Source organism: Leuresthes tenuis, unplaced genomic scaffold (assembly GCF_036924035.1).
Source record: "Leuresthes tenuis unplaced genomic scaffold, fLeuTen1.0.hap1 SCAF_12, whole genome shotgun sequence".
Lineage (NCBI taxonomy): Eukaryota > Metazoa > Chordata > Actinopteri > Atheriniformes > Atherinopsidae > Leuresthes > Leuresthes tenuis.
Genome location: NW_027325366.1, coordinates 17,516,310 through 17,542,383, shown reverse-complemented (window position 1 = coordinate 17,542,383; position 26,074 = coordinate 17,516,310). Strand labels below are relative to the sequence as shown.

Sequence of the window (26,074 nt, the reverse complement as noted above, 5' to 3'; positions counted from 1 at the left end):
AACATGCTCTGAAAAAGCTTTACATATGTCAATAAATGTAACAATTTTAACATCAAAAACCTTGAACTGAACCAAAAATATTGTATCCCCACTGCTTTTTGTGCTTTCAGTTTGATCCAGTTTTAGCATTGGCCTCTAAAACTTTAAAGGGGACATATTATGCATCACTTTTCCAGCTCTTCTACACTAATATATTTGAATTCGGAGTGCGTAAAAACCTATCTGTGTGTGCCAAACATTTTGACATGGACCGTTTCCACAATTTGGGTCAGTACAATGCAGGACTGGCAGCAAAACTTTTCCTAAAAAAGGGATCATACCGACTATCTGTGGGGAAAGGACAGACGATGTAAGTGTGCTTTGTGTTTATTTCGTGAGATTACCACAAGCTAATGCTAACCGCTAGTTCATGCAGATACAAAAGATGCTGGAATAAATTATTCATACAGCAGGTTGTGTTATATTAGAGTACATACATTCTCAGGGTCTGACTCAAACATATATGGTTGCAACGGTGTGTGAGCAGCCATGGCCAGTGCTCGTGCTCAACTGTTGTCATAGCAGCCTGACGCCGAACCAAGGGGCGGAGTGAGCATTAGCAGCCGCACCCAAGCCATGAAAATCCGACCACCCCAGATCAGAGTGCTACAGAGAGTGTACAGAGAGGGCTACTGTTTTTTTGACCAAATCATTTCACAGACATGTCATTAAGGTGCCTGGGACCTGTGTGAACTGGTGTAACACAATACCCACAAGGCCAAACAAGTGCAAACGCCATTTTGTTGGGAGTGTGCACAATCCACCCAGTTCAGAAGCTCTGTTTTGGCTGTGAAGAATGACACAATTACACAATGTACTTTTTTCTTTAAGGTTTCATTCAGATTTAATTTAATTAAGACATGGTACTTCAACAAAAGTTTAAACTTCATGAACTGAAGTCTTATCCCTATAGACTACAGGGATATGTGTTGTAGGAAAATCCTCTGGAATGGTTGGCTATGAACTTTAGAAACATTTACATCTATGTGGTAGACACTCAAGGTTAGTACATATTGAAGCTATTTGTTGGACTCCATAATTGCGGAAGTTCAAAATGAAAAAACTACACAATGATCCAGGCTTCCATACACCGTATTATCACTGCAGAAAACACTCCAATATACTTCTTATTTGCTGGTAAAACATGTTATAACACACACAGAATGTATGTAAAAACATTTTATTGCGTTTTTTTAAAGCCACTTCATCATTAATCATGTTGTATCTAGGTTATACCGTAAAGTGTGTGTGAAAATCTTTTGGTATCCCAGCCAAGTGAGATTTGTTTGTATGGCTCCACATAGGTTATAAATGGTCTGAAATTGGGTTACAATTACAATACAGGTTACATACAGGTTACAATACAGGTTTGATTAGGGCCCCATGAGAATAGCCAAAATTTGTAATGGGTATTACTTGTTTATGGGTACTGGGCCCAAAATAGACATCTTTTGTGGGGCCCACATGGGCAAACTACATAAGGGAATCCATACAGTCCCATATGAGGCCCATTTTTCACGCCATTTATAACCCATATGGGCCCATCTATATAAATGTTGCCTTTTTTGCATAAGATGATCCTGAAGGCTGTTCTCTCAAGGTCTTTCTTGTAGCTCTGGAACTCAAAAGACTATTATTTCAAAAAGTCCACCAACTGATACGACCAAATTGGTGGTTTGTTCATACTTCACATATGACCCATAATGGTCTCCAACAAACTGGTGGACTTGGCACCATCTCCAAATACCCGTATTTGTAGCACAACGAATATGCCACAAAAAGAATTTAAGTTACTTAAGCACTTCAATCTGTGAAATTTATCCAACCAGAGAAAACAGACCCACACAGGTATGTTGTCCATTTTGGAGCACCGCAATCCCCGATAACAGTTTCGTCCAAGAATGCATCATTGGAGTATGGCAGTAGTGCCCAACCAGCAATGCAATAGTTTTTTCTGTCTTATGAACATGTCTTCTGTGAAAAAGATTTGTATTCATGATGTTTTGAACTGATATGTCAGAGGGATTATTCATTTAGCTTGGGTATAAAAAAAATGGAAGGCAAAGTCTTTGACCACGAGTGGTAGAAAATAAAAAAGGCTATTAAAAAGCTTTTTGCTGGCACAACAGGCAAATTCTATCAGTATAACAGAGTGGAAATGTTGGGCACAGTTGGCCCTCAGCTGCCACCACACTACCAGCCGCAGTCTCACGTCTCTTTGCCAGATCTTTTGGATCTGTATCCTGGGGAGTGTAGATTTGGAACTAGCTTCCAGAGTTGTCCCCATGTCAGCTGTCCTTGCTGCAACAGATTTAGTACAATAAATGCAGCCAGGGACAGAGAGGCCCAGCTGTCATTCAATAAGAGAGACCGCAGTCTCTTATCTATTAGAAAATGGGAAAACTAGATCAGCAAGTTTTTATAACGCGCTGTCCAAACAGCTTGGAACACTGTGTAAAACGTCAAAAAATATAATGAACTTAGTTGCAAATTTTTTTAATCTTATCGTGTATATTCAGAGAAAGACAAGATAGCCAGCAAGACCAGAAACACTGCTGGTCTGATGTTTAAAAATTTGAAATTCTGTTCTGGAAATTCTGTTAACCATGTTTTCCAGGCTAAAGAGGGACCATGTGGACTGTTATCAGAGCATCAAATCAAACAATTAGTGCACATGGCATTAGTAACTTGCAAATCCGTGGAGGCCCCATTAATGATGGCTGAGATAATCAGGTTTTGGTGGAACAAATTCTTCCTTCCATATGAGTTTTTTTCATGAAAGACCATGCTTATTTAAGAAAAACAAACAAAAAACAACATTCAAGCAGTATTACCGCAGCATGACTCTGTAGTAAAAGAGTCCAGGTGATATGCAAACTTGAGTACTGTCCAGATATGTCATCGATTCAAAAGATTTGATGTATTACAAATGAAAAACACACCAAAGGAGGCCTTGAACTGTGGAGCAGAAGAAATCCTTCATCAAGCTGGAATGTTGAAAAGTCCTTTTTTTTTTATAGGTACAGCTGTTGGTCTCCTCAGTTCTTGATCACTTACAAAGTTCTTAAAAGAAGGGGTGGCAGGAAATCTTGGTAAGCAACGATTCATGAAAATAACCGTAGAATTGATCACATAACATGCTAGTTAACATGTTAACATGCTTTGCAAATAAAATCTTTTTTTCAGTGACCCCAGGAATTCTGCTATCATATAAGGTTTATGTTCAACAATAATTAGTGGTGATGTTTAAGAATAATTTTCAAAACTACATGTTAGAGATTATTGCATTGTTTCATTTGTCACAGCAACACACAAGTGATTACAGAAGGAAGCAGGCGATTGGAATTTTGTTTTGTGTTCGTGTAAAGTCCATCCATTTGACTGGTTTTACCGGAGAAAAACAACATACAGGCAAGAGGGACAAAAGACATACTTCAACATCTAAATAAAGTGTCAGATCGCTGCTGGGGTTGAAACATCCCACCAATCTCTGCAGGGATTTAGCAGTCTGGGAACACAACACCAGCCTAAATGACTGAGGATTTGCTGTGTCATATTTAGACCCATATCACAGCGGTGGCACCAAGTGAAGATTGAGCGAAAATGAGCAAAGGAGCCTTTTAATCTTCTTCCCAGATTCAATCTCTGGTGACAAAAGACGTCACCAGGTCAGAGAAAGGTTTCGCAGTGGACAGATGTTCTATTTAAGAAGAAAAAAAACAGTATAGCAACAATTCCAGTGAGGAATTCATGCAGGAAAGTTTGTTGTACCAAAAAACGTAACACAACAAAACAGGTTTTTGCTTTTACAAGAGTTAGACTAACCTGGAAAAATAAATTTTTGCTGGTTTTATGAAAGTCTGGTGTCACAAATGAGTCTTTCTCATTGTTATTAGACCTTTCTATCTATGTATCTACAGTGTAGAGATCCTGAGCCACCCATAATTTCCTCATAAATTGGGAGGAAAAATAAGTGAAAATACAGTATGTAAGAAATTAAATGAGTTTGTTTTATTCTATTGAGCTTGACAATGAAATTTTGGTATGATAACAGTTATTCTGCAACACAGCCTGAACCCTTTTTCTTATAATTTCTTGAAGTTGTCCTCAGGAGTAGCTCTCTGGGATTCCTGATGGACACTCTGAAAGCCCTTCTTTGGATGTTGGTTGCTTTTTGTACTGTTGTCTGTCAAGATGATCCAATTTTTGTACGGACACACTACACACCTTGATGAGATATGCTAAGTTTTCAACTACAAGCTCTACTGGAATCACCTTAGAGCACAAAATTCTATTTTCCGATCAAATTTTGTTTGGCATTTTTCAGGGTTCATTGTTTTGAAAGCGAGATGACAAAATTAATCTTTATTGATGCCTTAATGACACATTTTCCACCACATTTCACTTTAACACAGCAGCAGTGTTTTGACTGAAAACTATTAGAGGCTAAATTTTCTTTTGCCATTGCAGCTATACAATTAAGCTGCATTATATAGTTATATAAGAAGAAACTGAGGATCTTTCTCTCGTCTACCACATGAGCATTCCTCATATAATTTATTATATCAAATAACCTTCCCATAACCTTCCCCCTCAGACTTTTTGTTTACTTGTAGAATTATTGAAAAGTCACATGCTGCCATTAGAACTCTGCCTCAGATCATACCATAGAGACGCACGCAACACAGAAATCCCTCAGTAATTTCCGGGAATAAAATTATGAGAGCAAATTAAAGCTGTAACCAGAGTTGAAAGGAGGCTCAGTGTCGTGTTTGAATATAATGATTGGGGGGCTGATTCTGTGGCTTATTATTAATACTAGTATACATATTTCTTAATATTTAGGTTTAGGTTGCTGGCAAAATGGTCAAGAGAAATCATCTCTTTTCCTGGTGTCTGAACCCTGTTTTCCATTCATTCAAAAAGACACAAATACCTCAAGGTTTATATGTGACAAGACCAACAAGCACTCCAATCCATTCAACTTTAATTTATTTTTGTTCATAAGTTTAAGTACAACCCATAGAAGTGCCTTCTACATTTGGCCCTCTACGAGCAGATGAAGATACACCGCGACTCAAATGTTGTCCGGCTCTTTCTTTATTTACTTTTATTATTTACTTAATGTTCTTTATATTTTATATAAAACTTTCTTGCTTATATGCAGATAAATCCAACCGTTTATACCAAAGTCATTTGTCTACTAAGTTTCAATAAATAACTGGACACTAGCACTGTGACAATCGCTCATTTATGTTTCAAACCAGTTACTCTATATGTCTCTTTTCAATGGAAATTCCAGAGGTGAACAGTGCAACATACAGCCTAAGAAAACCACCAGGTGTTGCACAAGAGCAGCAAATATTCAGTTCTAAACCAAGGTAATACCAAAGGTGAGACTTAACTTAGAGCTCTACAAGAAGCTTGGGCATTTTTCCCCTGGAAAACTGTTGCTGCCTTTATCCCTCTCTTCGCATAAAGCTTTTCAGCCAAATAAGAGAATTTCTTTTCAATGGAGAAAAATCTAGAAGTTTGCTTTCCCCCGCGTGCATGGCATAAACTCATGTGCACTGACAACAACACATATGGCCAGTCCATCTGCCAGACCACATAACACAGCGGCTTGGATTACAACGTCCACAAACTGAGAGTGATTGCACTCTGATGAGATTGCTATTACACCGTTATGCACCATTATACGCCACACATAGCTCACATAGCATATGTTTAGTATTGTGACCATGGTGATGATCCTAGGTTGGAGGACTTGACTGGGAAATTGCTTTTAACCTTTCGTTGTTGCCCAAACACACTGATGAAATTAGTTGTCTTAATAAGTAAATCCTGTGTTATATTTCAGACCGTCAAAAGTTTGTTGACATACACTGGCTATCTGATTTCCCTGCATCCTAAATTCATACTAAACTGAGCCAACTGACTTCTGTCTGCAGCCATGTAATTACCAGATGATATGAGTGGTATCAAACTTCTCAGCTCAAATTAAGTCAAGACTGTGACAGTCTTAAACAGGCTTCTGCTGTACAGTTGCTACCCTGTTTCCACAGTGGAAGCCCCTAATGATTCCATCCGTCTTCATCAACTCTAACTGCCCCTTTGAGACCTTCCTTATGATGCTGCACGTTCTTTAACGTCATTAGCTGGGATTCATTTCAACTCATTTAACACAAGGTGCAATGATGTTCTTCCAGAGGATGATATTGGATCTTGGATGACCAAGAGAAATTGCAATCCAATTGGTTGCTGCGACATCAATGATTAATGGTCCTCCAGTGATGTTGGGGACTGCCTAGCTTGACCTTTCCACATGGCTGTATTTGCAGCCGCTGTAAGCACCAGGCTTTAGCATCATGATAGCCTCGCAGTGCCCAGACAGCTGCATCCTTATCCCCTGGCCTTAGCAGCTGAGGTGGAGGCTCCAGCCCAGAGAGTGCAGGGTGGAGGAGGGGTAGCTGTGTACAAGTCTAAAGCAGGAAAGAAGAGGCAAGCACAGAAGGACTGCATGGGCAAGCTTGGGCATTTTTTTTCAAGTGGGCATTATACAGATTTGTTTCTTGAGGCATTAATTAGACCACATGTCTGAAATTAAGTAAACTGAATTTAAACATTTGTCTACAACGCCTGGGTTAAAAACTAATTGCCACATGTCTATTACAAGGAGAGTAATCGAATAAAATCTCTCCTCAGTTTTGTCATTTGAGCCAGTACAAATTCCTGTTCTGTCTGACAGTTGTCATCTGACTTCAATTTTACCTATAATACTAGTCAAAATGATGTAACTTCCTGTTTGTCCCAGCTGCCTGTACCAAACCTGTTTAGCATGCATACACACTGTTCTAAAACTTCCATGTATTAGTTGCGGTTGGTATGAGGAGTACATTGACAGAAAAGAAGATCTCTTATTTATACATTATAAAACCTCTTTCTTGCACTAATCAGCCGCATTAAAGTCACCTGATTTAATTTTGAGAAGATCCCCCTGAAGCTTCCAAAGCAGCTCTGACCCTATGAGGCATAATGTATCTTGTAGAATAAGCACATTGCTCAGGTGCTACATCAGACTGAGATCTGGGAAATTTCATATGCAACTGTTGAAAAGCAATTTAAGAGCTGTAGAGCACATTATCATGCAGAGACAGGATACTACTATAAAGGAATATAATTTACACAAAGCTGTGTGTGTATGTGTGCTTAGGAAGAGGGAAAATGCCATAGTAATAACCACATGATTGCCCGTAAAAACGTTGTGCAGAGCTTTATGTTGCCACTTGACTCCACTTTGTTTCTTTCCTCAGTGAATCCGGCTGCCATCTCTTTCCCAGGTAAACTACAAACACACTCCATGGCCACCCACAATAAGTAAAAGAAGGCAAGATGAATCAAACCAAGCCAACTTCAGCCACACCATGATCCAGTTCTTTGCTCTAAATGGTAAATGGTAAATGGACTTGTACTTGTATAGCGCTTTTCTAGTCTAACTGACCACTCAAAGCGCTTCACTACATGCTCTAACATCAACAATGTAAGTACTTTTGGCAGCAGAGCAGGGTGAATGTGAGCTCTGACTGGTATGTGTCATACAGCCTCATATGCAGCAAGCTGGGGTGCATTGTGTCTTCTGACAGCTCTCTGTCATTACCTTTTACATTACATGAAAACTGCCATTTTGGAGGTGCTCCGATCCAACAATCTGGCTCTTATCAAAGCTGCTCACCTGCCTCAAACACATCAACTCGAAAAACTGACTGTTCACTACAATGAGTGTTATCTACTAAACGTATTGACAGGTGCCATTGCAGTGAGATAATCAGTGTTATTAAATGTTTTATTGTCGTTGCCAGTGTGTGTATATCCCAGTTGTGATTGTTGCCATAGCTACTTAAGCAAGACTTAGCGTGTAGAGTCATGCTAGTGGCTCTGTAAGTCTGTGCTTAAACACAGCTGTGCTTTGATCTGAATAAGCATGCTAAGTTTCTCACAATAATAATATTAGCATGTTGATATTTAGCAGCTGCAGTATCATGTTTAGCATCCAAATATAAAGTATTGAGATGCTAAAATTTGCTAGTTAGTACTTAACACACAGAACCGCTTAAATTGATGGGAAGATGATGTGCTCGGTAGAAATTCAGTTACAAACTAAAGAGCTGCACAGATTCAAATGATTATTCACTGACTGGATTTCAATCAACTGTCGATAATGCATGACCAACATGACTGTGTTTACCATATTTCATGGCAATTCTACAAATGGCTGTTGCAACATTTCTTACTTAAACACAAATGTCAATGTTATAATGCTGCTGGAGTCAATGGCTAAAATTACAGCACATCATCTAATTTCACAGTAATCCATCTAGCAGTTTCTTAGATATTTCAGTGTGAACTGAAGCAATGTGCTCATCAACCAACTATGGAGATCTTAAAACGAGAGTCACGCTGTGACTAAAACGTATACTGCATGGTGTTTAACCTATATGAATATCAAGCTTGTATAAGCATACAGACAACATCCTCAATTAAATTGATTAAACACTTTGCTGAAGCACCTAACTTTTCATGCTGTACCACAAATAGAGTACTGGAATCCTAGTGGAGCAGCAATGACGCATTTTCTCACTGGAGAGTGCCCAGGGACCACTGGATCAGGAAAACCTGCCTCGGACAGAGAAGGGAATAGCGTGGGGAGTGATGGAAGGGGCTGCAGTGTGAACAAGAGAGTAAAGGGGTGCAGAAAATGGTGCTAAGATTTTCTTGGAAACCATGTGGGTATCTGTCATTAGCAAGCCTGGATACTGTAGCCAACACATTTGAGGTTTGGAGCTGTGTGGTCTCCTGTGAGGGAAAATATGGGGAGGTAGGAAAAGATAAGACATCTAAGTAGAGACAATTCTCACAGTAGAAAAGCCTTTGACGTCTGACCCCCGGACATCTTTTCCATCATATGTAAAAGAGTAAAACAAACCTGCGTTGTTGCATAAGAAAATGTTCGTGTGTTTTTGTGTGGGATGATAACAACGGATATTTCTGATGTAAAGAAAACAGTAGCAGAGCTGAAGGGAAAATTATCTCCAGGAAGTTAGATAGGGAGGAATGATGTGACACGGCTGTTCTGGGAAGAAAGACAAATATTAAGGAATCAAGATGCAGAAAAATTTGTGTAAGTGAATAAGTGAATCACTCTTTGAGTGCGTGAGTGAGTGAACAACAACTCAGTGACCTTAAAAGGCCACATGGTCGCACTGGTGACTGAGTGAGCAACTGAACGAGGGCCTCAGGGTTATCTCTGTGAGGCGCTGCTGTATTTATAGATCGTCTCAAAAAAAGAATCCCTGCCCCCTTTTTGCCCCCCCACCCCTTGCCATTGCCCCTCCCCCGTTTTCAATTAGCCCATGATGGGTGGAGTAATGCAATCAGGAGTATCTACAGCTGATCCTCAGAGCCTCCTCTCTCAGTCTACCCCAGACTCAGCGCAGGAGCACAATCCTCAGACAGGAAGGTAAGAACAAACTCTGTTCAGCTGCTCCACTCTCCATCCGTTCACCTGTCCATCCTCCTTTTCCTTGACTGGACTTCATTTACCATTTCCTCTGAACTCCAGGACACTGCTGCTCACTGGTGTTCTGGCATCCTCCTGTCTGCCTCCCCACCCACCTGCTCATTTTCTCCTTCTTTTCCCCCTGCACACCGTCCTCAGTTTGTTTTTACCCATATCTACCATCAACGCTCCTTTCTTCATTGTCTGTCTCAGAGAGGAGCTATATGCTCTTTTAGTGTCAACTTCTGACCATAAAAGCATCTGCACATCTGTTGACCCCTGAGAGTTGATTTACTCCTTTCCTTTCTCTCTTTTTGTCAGCTTCATACTTCCTGTCAGCAGAACTGTACCTGCTATTTAAAAAGTGGTGACTCCCACGAAACAATACGTAGATTTCACTGTTCTTTAGCTTTTGTAGGTTTGTAATATTTTGTTCAAATAGTTTTTCTTTTTTGCCATGATCTAATTCAACACAAAGTCTTGCCATGGAAATTTTACAAAGTATTCACACAATACTGTCTTCTTGCAAACTTTCAAAGGGTGAAAAAAGATGGAATATGGCGAATATGCAGTAGCTGGTAATTGTGCAATTAGTGGAGGGCGTCTCATTTTGAATTGAAAAGACTTGAATGTGTGAAATGAAATGGGGAAACATTTCTAAAATAGGGACTTAATTTGCTTTCACATCTAATTCCATCATCCACTTTCAAGGCTATAATTAGAGGCAATTGTTCAAACCTTGTTTAATTTACAAGGAATGTACTCATGAGTTGTTGCTGTCATATAGCAGAAAATAGTTTGAAATACTTCATGTCTGTGTGTTAGACCATGTAAAGTGTTTTTTTATTTTCTTAAGTGGCTAAACACACTTTAAACACAACCATGAACGTCATTAAAACATCTGGAAACATGATTTAAAAGCTGTGTGTGACAGTTTCTTTACTCAGCTTGACTAGAACTAGACTTTCCTAAAAGAAAAAAAGAATTGTAATAAAAAAAAAACATATCAACATATCTTATATAGAAAGCATGTACGGAGACCGAAAAGAGTGCTTTTAAAGACAAACACTCTGTCTTCAAGAGCTGTTTTCTGACAGTTCCCTAACTAGCTGTAGCTCACTTGTCTCCCAGATGGGTGGCATCAAAGGAACCCCAGGAGCTGGGAAACAGCTGCACAGTGGGTCTGAATAGCTGTAGATTTTATTTGTGGCAGTTCAGATTATCATTTTTTATTTTTAGGAGTCAGATAAATCCTTATATAAGCTAGGTGAGTCATGGTTGGAGTAATAGACAAAGGGAATGTGGGAGGGCTTGTGAATGCTTAGTGCAGAGAGGACGGGCGGATTAATAAAAAGATGCCAATACTTTTTTCACAAATCGCTCACAGATCTACTTTAAGAGACTACTTGGGTATGAATAGTCAGTGATTGCAGATGGATCAGGAGAAGAGTTAGTGAGAGATTTAAAAGGAATAACCACAAAGGAGAGGCGCTCAATTAAAGATGAGAATCCATGAAACTGAGAGGAAGAAAGGAATGAGGAAAGAGCTGCAAAAAGAGTTCATTTGTAAGCTTTTCATTCTCTTTTCCTTGAACCTTCCTTGAAAATTGCAGAAGCTTGTCTCTGGAGTCAATGAATACACAGTCACATCAAAAAAAGAGTTTAATGCAAGTGTGGATTAAAGTTTCCTTTTTGGGATTCCCAAAGCTTGTTCGCTCTTTGGTTTTTTTTTTTGGTCATATAATCTGTGTCATTCACAAAAGACACAGATGAATAAGCTACCCGTCCTTAGACAACAGGGAGCGAGAGTATATAAAGGCAGACGGGATAACAGAGGCAGAGCACAAGCAGCTGCTGATTGTGAGCAGACATTATTACGTGTGCCTTTCAAACCCAGTCATACATGTTCACACACAAGCACACATGCACGCACCGACAAGGGATACGGAGATCTGGTGCTGACAGTTGGAGGTGAGGCGGCGGATGGGTCAGTGCACACTGGCATAGTGTGCGTTGGTATGCAATGAGGGCAATAGTTCACTGTTTCTAAGCAGGACTGATAGGAGCTATTTATGTTCTCCTCATCGGTCACCCCTCTTCTCCTGACCCAGACAGCAAAATTAAAGGCGACTGAGAGATGGGAGAGGGAGATAAAAGGGGAAGTGCAACATGGAAAAACAATGTATCCTTCAATGTGAAGGATCTTGATGCTGGGAAACATTATTGGGTGGGACTTATCATCTCTAAAAAACTACTTTGTGTGTTCAATTTGAAGAAAGTAGCAAAGTGACTAAACTGTTAACAAGTAGTTATATACTTCTACTGTAAAAGACTCTGGACAGAATCGTTTTTTTCTCTCTCTCTTTTGTCTCCTTGCAGAACAGCCTTTTGGCAAAATGACCGAGCGCTATGACTGCCACTACTGCAAGGAGTCCTTGTTTGGCAAGAAGTATGTTCTGAGAGAGGAGAATCCCTACTGTGTGAAATGTTACGAAAGCCTGTACTCCAATACCTGCGAGGAGTGCAAAAAGCCCATTGGGTGCAACACTAGGGTAAAAAAAATGTAAAAGAAAACAAATAGAAAATACTACACATACTATTGTGAGGCTGTGTCAGCCTGGTTTTATCTGTTCCACCGATGTTCCCTGCAGGATCTCTCCTACAAGGACCGTCACTGGCACGAGGATTGCTTCAAGTGCTTCCAGTGCAAGCGCTCCCTGGTGGACAAGCCTTTCTCCACCAAGGATGAACAGCTCCTTTGCACTGAGTGCTATGCCAATGAGTATTCATCTAAGTGCCACGAGTGCAAGAAAACCATCATCCCAGGTAGGGAGAGAATACAAATGGTCAAGTCCGATTTTCTCAGTACAATAATTGTACATTCTGATTGATTTCACGTGGTCGGGATTGATAGATTTACAGCCTTCAAGATTCAATAAAAACATATTTGAATCGACAAAAGAATCCTTTTTCAGCTGCACCGTGGTTCACCTCTGGTAAAGACTTTCACGCAAATGCAATAACGTTTTTGAGTAAGACTACTAACAAATGGACAAACAAGCTGTACCGATCGCATCACCTCCTCAGTAAACACAATGCTTGTCAGTATTCTTATTCTTATCACAGTTTCAGGTTTTAAGGAGTCAGGTGATTTTTTTTTTTATAAGCAATCCTACTTTTTTCATGTGTGTAGGACAAGTTGTTAAGCACAGAGGAAAGGAGGTGAGAACATGCAAACAACCTTTAAAACAATTAAACAGACGGTAAAAGACAATATCTACTTTATTGTAAATCATAAAAGGCTACAACAAAGTAAAACATTTAGTATAAGACTTTCCTTCAAAGATCTTTTTTCCCCTTTCCATCAATGTTTCTGATACATGTCTAGTAAGCTACACATGAAAGGTCTGCGAAGTTACACAGTCTCTGTTTCACACCAAAGGGAGCTTCGCTCTTCCACTGGAAACACTGATGCTGATCTGTGTCACATGCCTGACTGGCAGTCCAGACTTTTCTTCCATTCCTTATTGGGTCGGCATGCTGAAAAGAAACGTTTTGCTCAACTTAATCTTTGAGTATTTACAGCAGACTGAGCCCTATAAAACAGAGGATCATGGATAGACAGGAGCCAAAACCAACTATTTCATTCAAGCCAACTTTATTTATAAAGCACTTATATAACTTATGTAACAGCAGGTACTGACCAAAGTGCTTAACACTAAGAATACATGCGAGTGAAATGAAGTGCTACAGCATTGCACCGTTTGTAAGAAATATATTTATTACTTTTATTGAGCTTTGAAGTATGTGAACGTTTTCTAGAAGACCACCACGATCAAATGAATTGTAAAGAAAAGCAGAGTATTCTAAGATTCAGTGTTATAGGTTATGCTTTTGACTTTGTATAGCTTCAATAACAGCAGAGCACTGAACTTATCGAAATCACAGGTTGAACTTTTTTTTCTTAATTGTGGGAATTGTTCCATATGGAACTGAAAAGAAAGACATAATAAATCAAATCAAGCTCACTGGGCCTTTAACAACTCAAACTTTCAGTAGCAAAAAAAAGTGAATAAACAATATGGGACCAGGTCAACTTCATACATTCTCTTTCTTCACATTTTTCCTGCAGGCTCCAGGAAGATGGAGCACAAGGGAAACAGCTGGCATGAGACCTGCTTCACCTGCCAGAGGTGTCAGCAGCCGATTGGCACCAAGAGCTTCATCCCGAAGGACAACCATAACTTCTGTGTGGCTTGCTATGAGAAGCAGTTTGCCATGCAGTGTGTGCACTGCAAGAAGGTAAGACATCCAGTTCCACATACCATAAGGTGTGCAACTGATTGTCAACGGAAGACTGCAGTGTGTGCTCATTCGGTAAAAAAAAAGAACAGTCTGATATTTGTTTTAATAGCCCATCACCACCGGTGGGGTGACCTACCGTGATCAGCCATGGCACAAGGACTGCTTTCTGTGCACTAGCTGCAAGCAGCAACTGTCTGGCCAGAGGTTCACCTCAAGAGATGACTTTCCCTACTGTCTCAACTGCTTCTGCAACCTTTATGCCAAGAAGTGTGCCTCGTGCACCATCCCAATTAGCGGTACTCATATATTATTGCTCTCCCTGCACCTAAAAAGAACAGCTTCTAGCCGGTTTCTCATTTGTACTGACTGCGACTTGATTTCCATTCTCAGGTCTGGGAGGCAGCAAGTACATTTCCTTCGAGGAGCGCCAGTGGCACAACGACTGCTTCAACTGCAAGAAGTGCTCCGTGTCCCTGGTCGGCCGTGGCTTCCTCACTGAGCGCGATGATATCCTGTGCCCGGAGTGTGGCAAGGACATCTAAATCAGGCTGGAAGACGACAGCTGCGGCTCACTGGATGGTCATGTCACGATTGAGGAATGACAGAAATACAGAAAATACTATCAGGACACAGAGCACGGCATCTGAAGCATCGTTAGCATTATCAAGAATGTACATTGTTTTAAGCTATGAGTTACAAACTACTAATGGTGTTATTTGAATTTATTTTGAAGTTTTATCCAAGTTACTTGTACACTCTTGTAGAATAAAAAAAAACAAACACTAATGATGTAGCTGTAGTGATGACTGTAAAGAACTTAAAATAAATATATATATATATTTGCAGATAGATCTGTATGATGCACTCTGTGAGAAATCTAATGTTTGAACACTATCGGCTTTGAAGAGCGACAGTAAGGCTGCTTTGTGGATCGAGTCGCTTCTTGGTTTCCGTGAGTCACTGTCACTGTTTATGACTACAGTATAAAACGCCGCCCTTCTTCCCTTGTGCTGCAAAGTAACAGCTTGTTCAGTCACAGAACGAAGCAATAAAACATAAACGTCATTAATTAAATGTCATTTAGCTTGTTTTTGGGGGGGTTTTGGCGCTGCAGTTACCGTGCAAAGCACAAGTCAATACACCTACGTCACTGCTGTGCTGCATCTAAATTCCGTGTGGAAGGCCGTGTATTTCCCACAGTACGATATGCAAATGAGTGTGATGGAGATTGGAACTGATCAATGTTTTCAGCTTTTTCTTACACCCGTGTGCTGTCATTGGCTGATGTCTAAAGAGCCTCTGAGTGAAGGGTCTCTGTTAAAGAAAAATGACCCAAATACAGAAAAATAGGAGGAAATGCATGAAGAGGGGAGGTTACTTTGTACACAAACACATACGGACACTGGATCATAAAATATGATTGCAAGGGATGCCTTTGGCGTGGGTCGGGTCTATGTTTTGTTTTGTGTTATTGCTTTGCATGCCTTTAAATAATAAAATTGCATCTTTATTCTTACAAATACTTACAGCTGGTAGTTGTGTATAAAATCATTTATTTTAAAATGGCAAATCCAAGAAAAGAAGAAAAAAAACAAAACAGCAATGGATCAGGTGAAAATATTCCTGTACGAGCTAAAAATACATACAAATATTCCTAATGATCGCTGAGTGTTACAGCGTTTTACCACAACGCCCACATCAGCACTTCATCATGTGCCGTTAATGGTGAAAAATTGGTAAATTAAACACGAGACACAAGACGTCCGAACTTACAGATGATACATTGTGTTCAGAGTTTATTTTTAAAAAAGCTGTTGGTACAAACACGACACCGAGTCACAATCCTTGTTTCTGTGTTTCCAATCAATCGTCTACACCTATGATGCTAACTGCAAAGTCAATTTATCCACACAAATAAATATTCTTCTTCTTCAAAAAAAAGGAGCTTTCATTCCATTTGTCTGGATCATTCACATACACGAGTGTAAGCTTTTCCCATCTTCTAAATAAAAAAAAACCTGACAAACCTGAATAATTTGGGAAATAGCACTGAACAAAATCCAGATCTCACTGGAATGGATGACAAACGTGCCGAATATCCACTGATTACCAAAGGATAACAGCTCTTAACACTAACAACTAAAATGTAAACAAAACTTCTACAAGGTTATGATGAGGACAAACTGTCTCTGAACACCTTTCACATTACCTCATTGACATGTCCATCAACATCAGATTCATTTCAGAAAAGCAGGACTCTGCCAGGAAACTCAACCCCTCCTCCAGCACCAGGGGCCTTTTCACATTAAACAACCCATGATCGGACATGTCTGGAAACGAAGTCATCTCACCCTTTTTTCCCTCCTCTGGAAGGTGACTGGACAGGCTGATCGTGGCCATGGCAAAGGGCACTTGAGGTTGTGGAAAGCAACGACGAAGCTCGTGACTTCAACAAGCAGAAGGATCTCCTGAGCACCTCTCCACCGCGTCGGCTCCCAGAGACGAGCAAGGACACGAGGCGGCCTTGACACACAACTTAAAGGGTTTCAAAGGATCGTCTACTTGGAAAACCGTGATGGGGACCTGCTGTGGTGGTGGACTCTGACAAGTCAGAAAGGGGGAGGGGAGGGATCTGTCCGCAAGAGCCTGAGCTCAGAGGTCAGGGCCATGTCACATGCTGGATCTTTTTCTTAACTTCTGGAGATTGTAGCGCCCCCTGAAAAGGATGGAAAATGAGACATTGACAACCATTATGAGCTGTGATTTGAAATCAGTGATCAACGATTGGTCAATGGGCATAAAAAATATGATTGAATAATCAATTAAACGTTAGGATTCATAACTGCTCTCGTTTTTTTTCTTTTGCTCTTTCTCTTAAATGTAATGTTTTAAGATGTTATTGCTTCTCAAAATATTATACATCTTGTATTTGGAATTGGGAAATGATCATCTTCAAAAACAAAAGCAGCGCAGAATGGAAACGTGTACACGGATAACTGTGGAGACAGAGCAAGACGTTCCTACCGAGGCGTTCGATTCCTGTTTGAGGTTTGCTGTGTCGGTACTGCGATGCAAGGGCGAGGAAGAAGATGAGCTGCCCGACAGCCTGCGGATGGGGTTGGACAGATTCGCAGCCGGAGGAGGTTTTAACCTGTCAGCGGCTCCTGTTGAGGCCGTCGTTCCCTCTGGTTTCTTCACTTTTGGGGGACCAGAGGGACATGAACTCCCATCAAACACGATCAGAGGCCTTTTCCTGCAGTGGTCATTACTGGAGCTAGAAATAACCACACAATAATCATTAGATGCTCACTCTAAAGATTATTTCTAAATGATGGAATCATTCCATGATGATTGTTTTATTTTCTTTTAAAGGCAAGCGGCAAGACTTGTTGGTCATTTGTGGCATGTTTCATTGGACGGACGAGTGTGAGCTGTTCCCTGTCTAGCTTTGTCGTACAACCATTACCGGTTTTCTCAGTACAGGTCATTGAACACCTTTACCCAGTTTACACCTGATCCGTATCAGTTCACTGTCTAGATATTGAGATGTAATTAATGAGTGGCTTTTGACCTGGTATCTATATTTGCAACTGAAAACCAATCAGACATAATTTCAGCTATTTTAGTTAGGCTTGCCAAGAAAAAACAGCCTCAGTCTGGCCTCGACACTGTTTCCATAAATGAACACTAGAGAAGTTCTGCAGATTGTGGAGACTATTTGCAACAGACTGTCTCGACAGTTGCCGTTCACACATGCACTTCGCAGCAGGAGATTCCCTCCCTGAGACGGAGTTTCAGAGCTGGAAGTGAGAGTGGTGATGCAGCATTTGATGCAATAAGGAAATGGAGGAAATTCCAGGGTTTTGTTTACATGATGAGAGAATGGCAGGTGATTCTCCCTAAATATTACTTTTGTGTTGTTATCATTACCCGCCTATATTCAGAGCAATAATATTTTTTTATCAATATCTTTCCAATTAAAGTATGAAATCAGTCAATATTGTTTTATACAGATATCATGTAACACAGTCTGTGTTTCCAATAAAGCAGTACTTTCCCCAGCTCCTCTCTTGAGACGCATTCCCGCCCCCACCTTTCCTACTGTGTTTGTCAGCAACAAGCTGAGCCGCAGTTGCTGACGACTTCTCATTGTTACCTGCAGGGAAACTTTTTTTTTTCTTCCGAAAATGCAACCGGCCTTATGTGTAGAGACGTGTTTGACGAACAATGACTCAATCACGTGGAATGTGCAAGTTCCACAAAAAGTGTCAAGAAGACAGGCTCAAAAGCACACGGACGACACTCTTGCTCGTTTCTTCCTTTCTGCAAAGCAAAGCAGCAGCTCTCATGTGTAACTGTGTAGTAACTAAAGTTCACAATTATTTTCAGCCCCGCAGAAGTCCGGAGTGAGCATTGCAGACATTGGCACCCAATATGCAGCCCCCCAAAAGAAGTATTGAAACTTCCGGGGAAGTTTAGAAGGAGGATCAACTGAGGCGCTGCATAAAAGCCCACAATATGATGACTGTTATAATTATATGAAATCCTATCTATAACTCTTTTTGTTTTATGTTAATCACCCAAGGGTACTATGGAGGAGTCCCAGAATAAAGTCATAGAGGTAATTGTTGCTAACAAACTAGTTGCTCATTTTCTCCTCTTGGTATGTCTGAATCCTGCTAAAAGCAAACTTTTCTTACCTTGGAGAGGGTAGCAATTTTTTTTAAATTTATTTAGTCCAAATTGAAACAATTAAGAGGCTAATGAAACATTGAAGGGATGGCTCAGGTGTAAGTCGACACTGAGGACAAGTTTACCCATCAAGATATAATGACCGCCATCCGAGAGTGTTGTATTGTGAAGAGTTACCTTTCTGACTTGTGCCCAGCCGGTGTCTGTCTGCCCCGGCTCTTCTCCATCCTCCGTCCCCAGCGGTTGTTGGGGAGAGTTCTCTGCGGCAGCGGGATGACATGCCGGAGGTACACTTCTGTTAGATGGTCCCTGCTTTCACAGTCTCTGGTATTGACGTTTCTCTGAATCAGAGAAATCATGCCGTCAACTCACCTCGATAAGTAAAACGTTAATCAACGACTGACGTAAATAAAATTGATGATAGGTGAGATAAGCAAACCAGCCATTCTGACGGATAGCTGATTAGCTAACATTTTTAGAATTCTTGACTTATTTCCACACTAACGGACACCTTCCATTTTCCTCTCCAACTCATAACTCACCTCACTTAAAATTATTTGCATAAAATCTCGGGACAGCAGCTCAGGGTGCAACAAGAGATCCACATCGGTGTTACCACCGGCCTTTCCATTTTGTCCTATGACGGCCGCCATGTTTGCTGCTATTCTTCTTCTTCGTTCACGTTTTCCGGCGTGTTTCCCAATGCAGCCCCTTCACTGCCTCCTACTGGATTTAGGTTTCCTCGGCCTCTATTTCTTTCAAAGAAACATAATTAGCTAAATGCACCGTCTGTGCAATACAGTCCACAGTGTTTTATTTCACCTTTAATTGTTTTACTTTATTCTTTTATAAGGTTTGCCATTTTTTAATTGATTAGGGTGTCGTTTTGTTATCTTTGTATGTACACAAAATATTTCCAGGTAGTTTTTCAGGGGTCTAGTTTTTACAGTGTATGAATTTAGTTACTAAAATGCTCTCAAACATGTAGTTTAGTTATTTTATTTGTATTTTTTTCAATCATGCGCAGTTAATCAAAAAAGTAACCATTATAAGCCCAGAAAACATTTTAAGAGGAAAGTAAATTAAGATTACAATTACACAGTCGAGCATTACTTGAGAACATTTTTATCATTTTTTTTTTAATATGTCAACCACAACCTTAAGAAAGCAAACAGTATAGTACACCTGTTTATATTAACGCCGGCGTGGTTTTACAAGAGTATCTTGATTCGACCATCTATTGATGCAATTAATATAAAAAAAACTTCTCATTTGCTTTAGGTTGTCTGTAAAATGTACCAGTAAAGTATCAATATTGTGCCACATTTTGACTTTTTTCAATCTTGCGTTACAAATTTTTCCATGTAATAATATTCGGTAACTGACCATGATTCAGAGTAACGCGACAAAGCCCTGGTTTGCTTAATTTAAGCTTCTACAAACGCTTGAAATCCTCCAAAATGTAATAAGTCAACAACTCTGTGTGATCAGTTGCTCCACACATTCAACTACATTGATTTTGGAATAGATCACAGTGGCCTGAAGTTTCCAAAATTAAAGTAAAACTGCCCATTTTTCAGTCCAATTAGAGTTTTTTTTCCCCCACTTCTAACCATAATGACCTTTTTTCACCTATTTTTTAATGTTATTATTAATACCAGGGGTATTGGGAAATAGGAATGTGAGGATATAAGGTCTTAAGTTCTTCCTTTGCATAAAAAATATTGTAGACTTCTGTCTCAGGTTTATGTTCCATGTACTTTCCAATAAAGCTCAGATCACACTGGATTTTTCACATAAAAAAAGCTCAACATATTGACAATGATGTTACATAAATAGATAAACAGATACTTACTGAATATTTGAATACTTTTTCAGGTTACGCCTTGAAAAAACGATTTACAGCATAAAAAAAGCTACGTTCTCTGTTGTGCTCCTCAGAAAACTGTTGTGTTGTCGTTAATATCCGTATAAAAGTTGTGTTATATGATTCTATACAATGTGGGAGACTCACAGCGGTTTAAGACACGCTTGAGGAATGTCACCAACATTCTTGGATCTCAGATATGTCATTCATGGGTAGAGCATTTTTACAAACTGAAGTTATTTGCTGTTGCAACATCACATGGATAATACTGACAAGTGCGTTCATATGACGAGCAAAGCATCAGCATTTAGAAAAATCCCTCCATTGATTTAGCCTCTCTTCTGCGCAACCTTGCTGTGCAACAAATTGGTTTCACATCGTCCTCATTAGAATGACAACACAAAATCGACCTTTGTCTTTCCGGTCCCAAAATAACGTTTTTCACAGCTACTGATGCATGGAACTCAACAGGAAATTTGGATTAATGTGGAGTTTGTTCCAAACAGCTTGAACTGGTTGATTGTGTTGTGCGAAAGGAACAGCACCTGAGAGGACAGAAAAGTCCCTTCCTCTGACGTCAGTGCAGTTTAATGACTCGGCTCTTGGTTAAATGATTAAGTTAAGACGGTAATGTGATAGAGAAACAAACATGAGCTCCAGGTTAAGATGACATGGGTTATGGCTAGGTTGTCATGTGTTGCTACACGTGCAAATGTCACAGAGTTTATGGTAAATATATAGTCAATGGGCCTCATTTCTTGGCCTCCTTGTTTAGCATGAAGCATAAATACATTTTCTGATTATGCAAATAGTGATGATGCAAAATTACAGTCTTTGTGTTTTAAGGAATGTATTTTGTAAAAAAAAATTAAAATCTGCTGAAGCTAGAATTATTTTGATTGATTGATTTGTTAAAACATTATTCTCTTTTTTTTATACTAAATTAGTGTATAGTTTAATGTACAAACCTAGATCTGAGGTTGTGGACACCATCTGAAAACAACTGCAGTATGACGGCTTTTTGAACAAAAAGGTAGCTTCAGTCTGGATCAGTTTTTATGACCAGCAAACATCTGTCTGGATTTTAGAAACAAAAGTACAGTTGTGTTCTCTGGTGTCACCTATAATGGTTCATCTCTACATGGAGGAGGTGTAAATACTCACCGTTGACAACTCAGCCACTCTCAAGATGCTCTCTGGAACTCGCCGCCAGTTAGTTTGAACTGAAGAACATCTGAGAACCTAACGCAAACTTATTGTCATGCATTTTGGGATGAAAGAACTTTACCACTGACGCACTTGTGGACAGGGTTGACCAGCCTGTCAGAAACTGTCACCACAAATGTCTCCAAGTCAATTTGATAAAAAGAGCAAAGGATGCAAAAAAAAAAACAGACGTTTACAGCTGAGATTCATACCTCCTTGAGAAAATTCAAGCATTTTAGACAAAAATGTGGCACCACAGTAGACATGCAGCATCAGTGCGTGAAAGACTTACAAGATAACGCAACCACAGAAGGAGCTTTAGTTACAGGACTCAATTTATCCACATGGCAGATAACAGTAGGAGCCTCCATCACAGCCAAAAAACAGAGGTAACGAATACTGAATACATCCAACTCAGGATGAAGGTAACAGAAGTTCTCTTGGGTGCAAAAATACCTCCTTTACTCTCCCAACCCAAGAAAGACAAGCAGGAACATCTGTCAGCAGAGACTCCACGTGAGCCGCAGATGTAGGAAAATGTAAAGTTGTTCTCAACACATCAGCTAAAGAACTGAACTCCTCTGTGGCAGCATGACCTACACGTCTCTGATTATCCCTGAATCTATTCTGTCAGTTTTCAAACAAAAATGAGCACTTTCATGTCACATTGAAGAATTAAAAAAAAAAAGTCTTTCTTTAACTCAAATGACAATAAATCAATCATCACCTTTGGTTCCCGGCTCTTGGTCCAAGTCCTGAGGGAAACTTTAAGGGGCCTGTCTGCTGATTACTGTCTCGTTCTATTTATCTGTTAATTCAAAAGTAATCACCGGTCCGCCATCGGTTAATGGGATGTAAATTTGATCACTGATATTATCACTGACTGCCTATGAAGTAGCTGAGCATACTGTGAATCCTCAAAACTAATTCAAAGTTGGTGAGTCAATTTCCTACATACATCACAAATCCTGTTGTAAAGCCATCCGTATGGCTGTGATTTAGTGAATGATGAATGAAGTCAGACAAAATGCTTCTTCAGTTTGTTAATATAGCCTGGAATTCTGTAGGAAATGGAACTAATTTAATTAGCGAATAATAAGAACGTCTTTATTCCTTTTTATGACTATATATTATCTCTGAAGACTAATAAAACAAGTCAGACATAATGGCCTGAGGGATCAACGCTCTTCTGTTTCTAAACTCATATCAAACTCTAATTATATTCATGGCATTACAACAGCAACCAATGAGAAAGCTTGAGTTACTGTCGAACAAGAAATGTCTTTTGATTCCCACATAAGTCACATCTGCAGGACCATGTTGTTTCACATGAGCAATAGTACAACAACGATTAAACTGTAGACTCAAAGTACCACAACAAGTGTGTCCAAATTAAGTGGGGAATTCAACATTTCCTTACCACAGAGTCACACTAGAAATGAAGCTTATGCCTGGTCATGTGTTTTAATGCCCTGGTTTTTTTTTACGGCTGTTATGACTGGAAAACTGGCATGGCCTTATGTTTATTATAGCAGCTGGGATATTGGGTGAGAGTTCATTAAGGCGCGAAAACAAACAACCATGAGCTCTCACAATCACTCCATGGTAAATTTAGAATCATCAGTTCAACATAACATGCATGTTAGTTGTGGTGTATAAAGTACTTAATGAGAGTACTATGTACTGTGTTGTGCCGATGCTGTTTTGGGGGTGCATGTAATTAATGGTTGTCACCAGGTGGTGGCACTGCCACGGTTATAGGTTGTGAATATGTTACTAGGAGTGGTTCGGTTGCAGACTGTTGTCACCAGCTTGGTAATAAAGTAATCATCGTGGTCGCTAGATTTCTCTTTGTTGTTTTTCACCAGAGTGACTTCCTCTGTTAAGACACAACATATGTCTTGCTGTGCAGCAACAGTGCTTCCTGTGATATAGAGATCAAAAACTGAATCCTTCTATTCACACACAATTTTGTCATGTCCATGCTCTATGCATCTTGAATCACTGGTTACTAGAGTTCCCAAAAGTAGAAATGGAGGCGGAGTCTTTGGATATCAGGCTCTTCTCTCGTGGAACTAGAACCCTGGTTGGGTGATGTGTTTAGGTCTGGATCAGATTAACCTGAACCATCGCTTAGATGTGCATCTATACACTCAAACAACTGCAGAACATCAGATGGTGCCCTGAGAATCTCCCCTCAGCTATCAACTATAAACTGACACTGAGAAAGTTTCTGATCTGTGGTTGCTGTCCTAACCAACCTACCCAGTGTTTATAGCTTCTTGTTGTTATAGCCTTTCACCGACATCTCAAGGAAGGAGGTTGGCCTCTTTGAATTTGGCTCTGCCATGAATTCATCTCCCCAGTTATGTCCCAAATGTTAGCTTCAAAGAAGTTGAAGTTGAACGCGACCTGAGGTAAGTGGCAGATAGCGGATGGATGGGTTTTCTCCTTATGCAAAGTGTCCCCAGATGACTTTCAGGAACATTTACAAAACAACAAAAACAACTGTTAGAGAACGCAGTTAGTTGCTGCATCCACAACAACAAGTCAACATTCATACAAATCATATCTAATCAAAATCCAGAGACATTAATTACCTCCTTCTCAGGGCCTGAGCTTATTTGACATGGACTGCAGCAAATCAGGAAAATGTCCAGTGGTCAAACAAATCCATCCATCCATCCATCCATACATTCTTGAAACCAATGTTATCTGTTCAAGAGTTGCAAGGGGCCTGGCCAGTGAATCCTAAATCTAATTAAGTAATTCATTTAATTATTTTTAACCCTCCTATTATCTTTGGGGTCAAAGACCCTTCATAGACGCTTCATATTTCATGACTTTTCCTAATTTATTGGGGACAACTGGGTAAACATCAAATGGACAAGAATATATGTTTTCAATTTCCTGACCCCAAGCTGTTTTTCACCATGTAAAACATATAAGAAATATGTGTGTGCGTGTGGGTTTTTATGCCTCTGCCTGTTCCTCCACAAGGTTGCAACATTGTTGATGAATTCAAGTACCGACACCTGACTGCTCTCACGTTCCTGCATATTTTAGTCTCTGTCTTGCAGGAACCAATCTTGATTTGCTCAGACTCTATCCCAGCTGCAAATGGTGGGGGTGGGAACTTATGGTTCCCATGAAGATATTGATAGTCCACACAACATGAGGGGTGGAGCACACTTATAAAAGCTTGCACAGCAGTCTTGGTTTTCTGTGTTCTTTTTCTGCTCTCTGCACAAACTACACATGTCTTCTCAGAAAAGGTTTTGTGTCAGTGATTTGTTGTCACAACTCTTTGACCAGGACAGTGACATGGATGAGAATGTGTCGGAGACAGAGGATGATGTTGAGGAGGACCCTGATTATGAGGCATCCTCTTGTGATGAGAATTATACCCTCAGTGTTGACCCTCCCGTCTCTCAACCACCAACAAACATACTGCCTTCCAAAAATTTAAAGTTAGTATTGTTTGTCTCCCCACTTCTTGAACAACAGGGTAGACTTAGTGCTGCTAATGTAATCAAAATGGTTCCAGGTCCCACCAGATACGCTGTCAGCCATGTTCAAGACAAAAAAAAAATCAGCATTTGAGCTTTTCATTACACCGTCTATCGAAAAGGATGTGCTTGAGATGACAAATTTAGAGGGGAGTGTATGGGGAGAGTTGGAAAGACTTGGATGTGACTCACTTGCAAGCCTACATTGGGTTGCCCATTTTGGTTGGAGTGTACAAGTCAAAAGGCGACACAACAGCAAGCTGCTGAAACTGGAGGGGCAATATTTCCAGCCACGATGTTTCTTACCATTCTTGATAACAGAAATTGATTTTCATTCCAAATAATATAGATATAAAAAATATGTACTTAGACATGATATATAGCCATTAAAACACCAAAAACATATCACTTTCCAATTTTAGATCAATCAGTGAGATTTTAATGGTGATCTGCATATTTCGCCATAGTCGCGAACAGGTATTCTGGATGTATCAGGGGAGGGGGTGGATATTTTTATTTATTTAAAGGGCTATTTAGGTAGTTAACAAACAAACATAAAGTACCTGACACTCAAACTTGGGAAACAATATTAACTCTTAACTATTATTAACAATGGAGGGACATTAACTCTTAATATTAACTAGTTTTCTGAAGGTTTAAGTTGCTGGGGTCAAATTGACCCCAAGGGCAAAAGATGTCATTAAATTTGACAGTAACAGGAGGGTTAACATGCAAACTTCATGGACGCCACGTGTCAACACACATGCAGTAACTCCCATGACCACTAGAGGTTCCATATTTTCAAACGCATGTAAGACCAAAGGTCCCATGGGGACGCGTTTAGCCAGAGGGTTCTACCTGTAGTCCACACCTGCCTATCCTACTGAAGACATTTACCAA

The 26,074-nt window shown here is 39.9% G+C and overlaps 3 protein-coding genes across 4 annotated transcripts in view; 1 reads left to right on the top strand and 2 right to left on the bottom strand.

Annotated features, from left to right (window-relative positions):
- The window catches only part of coa5 (cytochrome C oxidase assembly factor 5), a 186,872-nt gene that overhangs the window by 40,375 nt on the left and 120,423 nt on the right, over positions 1 to 26,074 (bottom strand). The gene's annotated exons all lie outside the window — the stretch shown is intronic.
- Positions 9,455 to 14,508, top strand: fhl2a (four and a half LIM domains 2a). Of its 2 annotated transcripts, none has more exons than XM_072396726.1 (6): positions 9,455 to 9,556; positions 11,975 to 12,147; positions 12,247 to 12,421; positions 13,728 to 13,897; positions 14,010 to 14,196; positions 14,291 to 14,508. In XM_072396726.1, the coding sequence occupies exons 2-6, from the start codon at positions 11,992 to 11,994 to the stop codon at positions 14,440 to 14,442; spliced, it is 840 nt and encodes a 279-aa protein (XP_072252827.1). In that variant the 5' UTR covers positions 9,455 to 9,556; positions 11,975 to 11,991; the 3' UTR covers positions 14,443 to 14,508. The 2 variants fall into 2 exon arrangements, with proteins under 2 accessions (XP_072252827.1, XP_072252826.1); XM_072396725.1 differs by having other exon boundaries at positions 9,465 to 9,556; positions 11,972 to 12,147.
- Positions 15,580 to 19,265, bottom strand: cunh2orf49 (chromosome unknown C2orf49 homolog). The gene is made up of 4 exons (XM_072397631.1): positions 19,135 to 19,265; positions 18,770 to 18,933; positions 16,925 to 17,174; positions 15,580 to 16,616 (listed from the first exon to the last, which is right to left on the bottom strand). The coding sequence occupies exons 1-4, from the start codon at positions 19,243 to 19,245 to the stop codon at positions 16,560 to 16,562; spliced, it is 582 nt and encodes a 193-aa protein (XP_072253732.1). The 5' UTR covers positions 19,246 to 19,265; the 3' UTR covers positions 15,580 to 16,559.